Below are 7,242 nucleotides of genomic sequence, written 5' to 3' on the forward strand. Positions count from 1 at the left end.
AACTAATGAAATATTTAATAACATGACAGAGTAAATTCACTTACAAAACTTCACTACGTTCTTTTCATCTTTTCCTCACAATTGGTTAATCTACCAGGGAAACAAAAAAAGCAGCTAAAAATTTAACGTTGCCTCAGCATGTGTTTTATTATGGCCATTTCCTATACGAACATGCATGTTGAATCAAGCATAAATCCATTAGAACCTAGAACCTAGATAGCTAGTAGAAATCATTTCACTGGAGCTGAATAAAAGCTTTTACAATATACACTTACAGTTAAATCTGAGCAATCATGAAATGTCATAAAAAGAATTATAACAAATTGCAACCGGAAAATCTGTCCACTCAATTACCAGCAGAAAATACGGATGAAAAGAACAAATATCAACTTCATTTCGTTTGGATAAAAAATAATAGTTAACTTTAACATATATAAGAAATATATAAGGTTCATTCAATGATCAAGAAAAAATGAAAGAAAAAGGAAAGAAATGAGATAACAAATTTGAATCCTCCAACTTACAATTTTGACAAAAAAAATTAATAAATTAATATTACTGATAAAAAAAATTACATATTAAATTACATGATAAAGAACCACCAAAGTTGTGCATATCGGAATGTGGACCATTTTCAGTACTGGTAACATCCAAAAACGTAAAAAATGGGCATTGAAATTGAGGACGTTTTCCACACGGTCACCTGGCTAAACGTTTCCTGACTTCCTGTCATCACTTTCACGCCTACGTTTTCCACACGATCATAGATAGTAGACTTGTAGCCATTAACAACTCGTCTGATCTTCATCATAGGCAGAGTCATTAACGGGGCATTTGTAATTTTGGAAATACAATCTTAAATATAAAATAAAATGTTTCAGGATAATGTAACGGTGGCACTCAAGATGTTACAAAACAACTTATTTTTTTATATAAGAAATAACAATTCCAATTTTAATGTAGCATTCACAAACATATAGCTTATTTTATAAACAACTTAAAATGAAACAAAAACAGCTGAAATGGAGAAAAATAAGTTATGCCAAACGTCTTACATATCATATTTAATGAGTGGCTCGATCCTACACAAATTTCTTGGCTATCAAATTTCCAAGAATCTTTTTCCAGTAAATATGATCACGTCATTGTTGTCTAGCCAAATGTTGCACCCTGCCCTTAAATAGAAGCACCCTCTCTTACTCTTAATCTCAGAACACATTTCATTTCTTCATTCCAAGAAACCATTCATCAAACAATGAAAGACTCCATAGTTCTATACCCAGCATTAGGGAGGGGACACCTAGTTTCCATGGTGGAGCTAGGCAAACTCATACTAACCCACCAACCTTCACTTTCCATCACAATACTCATCCTCACTCCACCCTCCAACACCCCTTCGACACCCAAGGGTTGTGACTCCACCTCCCAATATATCGCTGCCGTCACCGCCGCGACACCCTCCATCACCTTCCACCACCTCCCTCCCACTCAAATCCCCACCATTCTCCCACCCCACATCCTCTCCCTCGAACTCTCCCGCTCCAGCAACCACCACCTCCCCCACGTCATCACCTCCCTCTCCAAAACACTAACCCTAAAAGCCATAGTACTAGACTTCATGAACTTCTGCGCCAAACAAGTCACTAACGCACTCAACATCCCCACTTTCTTCTACTACACTTCCGGCGCTTCATCTCTTGCAACCTTTCTCCAACTCCCAGTCATTCACGAAACCACAACAAAATCCATCAAAGACCTCAACACGCATTTAAGCATCCCAGGGTTACCAAAAATTGACCTTTTAGATCTTCCGAAAGAAGTGCACGACCGTGCGAGTCAGAGTTATAAACTATTCCACGACATAGCAACATGCATGAGGGACAGTGACGGGGTTATTGTAAACACGTGTGACCCAATTGAAGGGAGGGTTATCAAAGCGTTGAGCGAGGGTTTGTGTTTGCCAGAAGGGATGACTAGCCCGCACGTGTTCTGCATAGGGCCAGTGATTTCTGCCACGTGCGGGGAGAAGGACCTGAACGGGTGTCTGAGTTGGCTCGACTCGCAGCCGAGTCAGAGCGTCGTGTTGCTGAGTTTCGGAAGCCTCGGAAGGTTTTCTAGGGCTCAGGTGAAGGAGATGGCTGTTGGGTTGGAGAAGAGTGAACAAAGGTTTTTGTGGGTTTTGCGGAGCGAGTTGGTCGGGGTTGACTCGGTGGAACCGAGTTTGGACGAGTTGTTGCCGGAGGGGTTTGTGGAGAGAACGAAGGGGAGGGGGATGGTGGTGAGGAACTGGGCCCCACAGGTGAGGATACTGAGTCATGACTCGGTGGGTGGGTTCGTGACTCACTGCGGGTGGAACTCGGTGTTGGAAGCGGTGTGTGAAGGGGTGCCAATGGTGGCGTGGCCACTCTACGCGGAGCAGAGGCTGAATAGGGTGATAATGGTGCAGGACATGAAGGTGGCTTTGGCGGTCAATGAGGACAAAGATGGGTTCGTGAGTGGGACCGAGTTGCGGGACCGAGTTAGGGAACTCATGGACTCGATGAAGGGAAAAGAGATTAGACAGAGGGTTTTTGAGATGAAAATAGGTGCAAAGAAAGCGAAAGCAGAAGAAGGGTCTTCACTTGTTGCGTTCCAAAGGTTGGTTCAGTTATGGAACCAATAGTGATTGATGATTAGGTGTTAAATTATGGTACAGAGCTTAACCCCATGTAATACTCGTCTTTTCTTTACTTTTGTACGCCACATGTTTTAGTTCTTAAAAGAAAAGAAAAAAAATGTAGAATAATGATATATATATATATATAAATTATTAATTACTATTTCTATAAATTTTGGATTAATTATATAATAGGAGTAAACATTAAGTGGGATTACAAATTAAAATAGGAGTAAAAAAACAGTGTTATATGTATTGAAAAAGTGCAAATATAATTTGCTAATATTCTAAGTTAAATACTAGTAAATAATAAAGTATTCTTTAATTGGATTTTACTCGATTTTCCTCTCTCATATATGTAGTTCTTTTTCTCTTCCGAGTCAGCTTCTTGTTCTTTAGTTGGAGTCAACCATGAAGACTAGTTAGTTATCCCCTCCCAAAAGCTGAGTATAGAATTATGGAGTCCTTCGTGGACTACTCATGTTGATTCAAGAGAAAGTCTTTGTTCTTTTCCTCCCCTGATTCGAAGTAATTATTGGGAGGAATGGTGGGTGTAGCTACGTATATGCTTCTTGCTAAATTTATCGCCAATGTGGGAAGTAGCATGCTGCGTGAAAATTATTATATAATCTGATACTGTTACGTACGTATTTATGATGTTACTGCTATATAGTTAATTTTATGTGATACATAACTGAATTTGTTAATTTTTTATAAATTAATAACTCAATTATATATAATATAAATATTAATTAGTTGCAATAATTATAGATATATGATACTCTCAATTTATATAATAATTTTTTACTTATTTTCTATTTTATTTTCATCATATCAAATATGATATTTATTATATTTTTATTAAAATTCTTATTTGAAAATAAACTACTTGGAGTACAAATAAAAAATGAGATTAAGAAATGTTTACTTTATGCTTGTATTGTATGCGTCTGTGCTTCTAGAAGATTGAATAATTGATGCCTACATGACTTTGTGTTCCCATGAAGCTGTATAATGTGATATGTCCCTATTAATTATTATCTTTCTCTAAATTTGAGGGATGTATTTTTTTTATTCTTTCAATTTTTAGTTTTTAAATTTTAATAAATTATGTTTTTTTTTATTTTACATAATAAATTAATAATTTATAATAAATTTTAGGTATTATGAAGTTTTTTAACATTTTTTGTCAATTTTAAAAAGCAAACTCAACCAGCTAAAAAAATAAAGATTAATTTATGACAGTTAAAAATTATCATAAAATATAAATTTATTATATCAAAACCTAAAATAATAATTTGTCAAAATTAAAAAACACAATTTTAAATCTTACAGACTAAAAATGGCACACACATCCCAAGAACTAAATCAGTAACTAAGTCTTTTTTAAAATTAATTTTGATATCAAAGACCAATTTTTATATTTATTTTAAAATTTGTTGAAATCAGTTTGATAAAAAAAATGAATTAATTTTTTAAATTAAATCATAATATTAATTCATTTTAAATTGATTAACAACTTCTAGGTAATTAATATACAGTGGTGCATATTTTTAGTTGCTATAAATTAATTTTAATTTTTTAGTTGTTTGAATTTATATTTTAAAACTACAATAAAGTGTTAAAATAATTTATCAAAATTCAAGGATTAAAAAAGTCATTTTCAATTTTTAGGACTAAAAAAATTACACCACCAAATTTAAGGATTAAAATACTAATTAAGGCTTCGAGGCTAAGAACAACAATAATGTACTCAGTAACTTAAATTGACTATTTAACTTTTATTTTTTGTATTTTAAGGTCTAATATTTATCTTCAAAATAAAAATAAATAAAATTATGTTGATTATAATAATAAATAAATTCTAGATTAATGTATAATTTTCTATAATTGTTATTTTTTTATCCAAAGATTAAAGAATAATACATATAAATAAACAGAAGTTATTCTTAATTATACGGTATGTAGTAATAAATTATAGTAGTACAAGAAAGTGTAACTAAGAGAGAAAAAGAGAGAAATTTAAATTTGAAATATAATAAATTATAGGATGATAAAGAGAAATAAAAAAATATTATATAAATTATTGTATGAATTATTGTGTGTGTATCACTCTAAAGAACCAATTGTATTGATAGCAAGCTACCAAGGACCACTTCAATAGTTTCCCGTAAAATAGGTACATTGGATTGGCTCAATGCCATTAATGTTGTTATGGTGTAGGACAGAATATGATTCGTATCATACAACATGAAATAAACTAAGAGAAAAGGAGAGAATCAGAGAGAATTTTGAGGGAGTTTAGAAAGATATCTTTAGAATCTTGTAGTATTGAGTTATGTTGTGTTTCTCTGCATTAAGTGATTAGACTATTTATTTCTAGTGTTTGTTTGCGTCACTAATTTGTTGTGAAAGGCATTTGCGACGGAAATGGGCCCTCGGCAAAATCGAGTTGCAAAGTAGTGACAAACGCAATCCCTCATCATTCCTTCGCTAATTACTTACTTCTCACTCATAATTTCTTCACAAAATCCCTCACAAATTATGTGATGAAATGCAGATATTTCCCTCGCTAATTAACAATGATAGAACTCTTGTTAATTCCTTGCAACGACCTTGCTAGTTTTTCGCCGCTTGTCTCTCACTATTCCTTCGCTAATTGTCCCACGCAAATCTTTATTATCTCTCGCTACTCAATTATTCTCACACAAAATGTTGTCTCGTCATTCACTTGTTATTCTCACAAAATATTCACTTGTTATTTCCATGCAAAATGAAAAAAAAGTCAACACAACTTTGTCAGAATTCCCTCACAAAAAAAAAAATAGACCTTTTCATTTTTGCACTTGTATTGGAATTTATACAAAATAAAAAAAATATTTATTAATTACAGTTTACTATATATTTGAAATTATCATATAACATAACTGAATATAATTGAAGGGAAATAAGAAAAAGATTAACCCATAAATAATTAAAAAGTACAATAACCCATGTATTAGTCATAAATTCTTACAAAGATAATCTTAATGTAACCCAAAGTGCATTATCCAAATAAAAAAGTAAATGCATGACAACATTCATAATTCTTACAAAGAAACACTTGATTTATAACCCAAAGTACATCTAAACAAAAAAGAAAAAAACAATCAATGATTATTTTTTTGTTGTAAGGCAGTCAATATTGAAAGAAATACGTCCATCTACATCTGCATTTGTTCCTACATCTATTCCTTCAATGCCACACTCATCTTGTCCTTCAATGTTTCCTTCATTTCTTCTTGAGCCTTCAGTTACACCTCCTTCTGCAACTAATTTTGTGTTTGGAATTGGGTTTGCACCTGTTCCATTTGTGACTGATTGTATTTGCACCTGTGTTTGCATTTGCTCTTGCATTAGGGTACCAATAGTAACATGTTTGTGGAAGGACCTACAACTATTTGTGATGATGTAAAAATTTTAAGGGTTTTCTAGATTAACAGTTATAGGAAACCAACAGGATCTTAAAACCTATGATTCTCACAAATAATAGATAAACAATGCATATCTTTCTCCATAATGAGGCTTCTCTCCGGTGCACTTTGATTTCTTGGAAGAGGAGAGAAACAAGATTTCACTCCCTTGACTATTCTTTTTTTTTCTCTACGTTTGTGATGGCCAGAGATTAGAAAGAATATTTTTCTGTCAGGAAGGGAACCTTGTTTCACATTAGTGGGTATTAGCCCCTTTTATAACCATTACTCTCATCAGTAACAGTTACCTTTAGAAACTTCTCCTATTTAACCCATAATTACAATTTAGTCCCTAATTATTATTTATTTATTTATTAGTCCCTACATAAATCACATGTCTCTCACATAAGACATTAATTCTAACAGATGAACCATAGGAGCCACTAATGACAATTTCTAAGCTATGACCGATGTCGTGGACTTTACCCTTGTTGTTTTCACGAACTTCCTGTAACCAAACTTCAAAGTCAACTATGGGATGCTTTGATGTGTCTTCTCCATATTACTCTACTAAAGCAGTTTCATATGTTTTCTACAACAAATCAAAATAATTTAATACCACGACAATTAACAAAAAGTTAAAATACATGTAAAAATACATACAATGAAGTTCTTTGCCTAATTAGAGACAAAGTCACTGTCTTTTTGTTTTGTGGACTTTGGAGTACAATTGATTATAAGAAATAGGTCTCTTATGCTCTACCTCCTGTGGTAACATATTAGTAAGTTCTCACTAACATAAGTAATTATGCATGAAACCCAAACAAGTATTCATTGCTACATTTAAACATGCACATTCACAACCTGAAGACATAAGTAACTATGCCTAAAACCCAAACAAGTCCCCACTACTACATTTACACATATACACAAACTACTTGAAGTTGCATAATAGGGAAAAACCGAAAATGAACCATCATTTAAATGTTGATTTTTCCATGTAGTGTGAATGAGAAAAATTGATTACCATAGATTTCAAGTGTTGCTCAAAGTTTCTTGAGCTTCTAGTGTGCACCTTGCAATCAAGCTTCAAAGCCTTATTAGTTGTTGCAACAATAGACTTTTCTTTTTCCT

General features: G+C 33.0%; 1 protein-coding gene across 1 annotated transcript; it reads left to right on the forward strand.

Annotated features, from left to right (window-relative positions):
* The first annotated feature begins 993 nt into the window (after window positions 1–993).
* LOC114366976 (UDP-glycosyltransferase 1-like) lies at window positions 994–2,737 on the forward strand. The gene has a single exon (XM_028324034.1). It carries the CDS (start codon window positions 1,256–1,258, stop codon window positions 2,660–2,662), a length of 1,407 nt encoding a protein of 468 aa, XP_028179835.1. The 5' UTR covers window positions 994–1,255; the 3' UTR covers window positions 2,663–2,737.
* The last annotated feature ends 4,505 nt before the right edge of the window (window positions 2,738–7,242 follow it).

Source organism: Glycine soja, chromosome 9 (genome assembly GCF_004193775.1).
Source record: "Glycine soja cultivar W05 chromosome 9, ASM419377v2, whole genome shotgun sequence".
Classification (NCBI taxonomy): Eukaryota; Viridiplantae; Streptophyta; class Magnoliopsida; order Fabales; family Fabaceae; genus Glycine; species Glycine soja.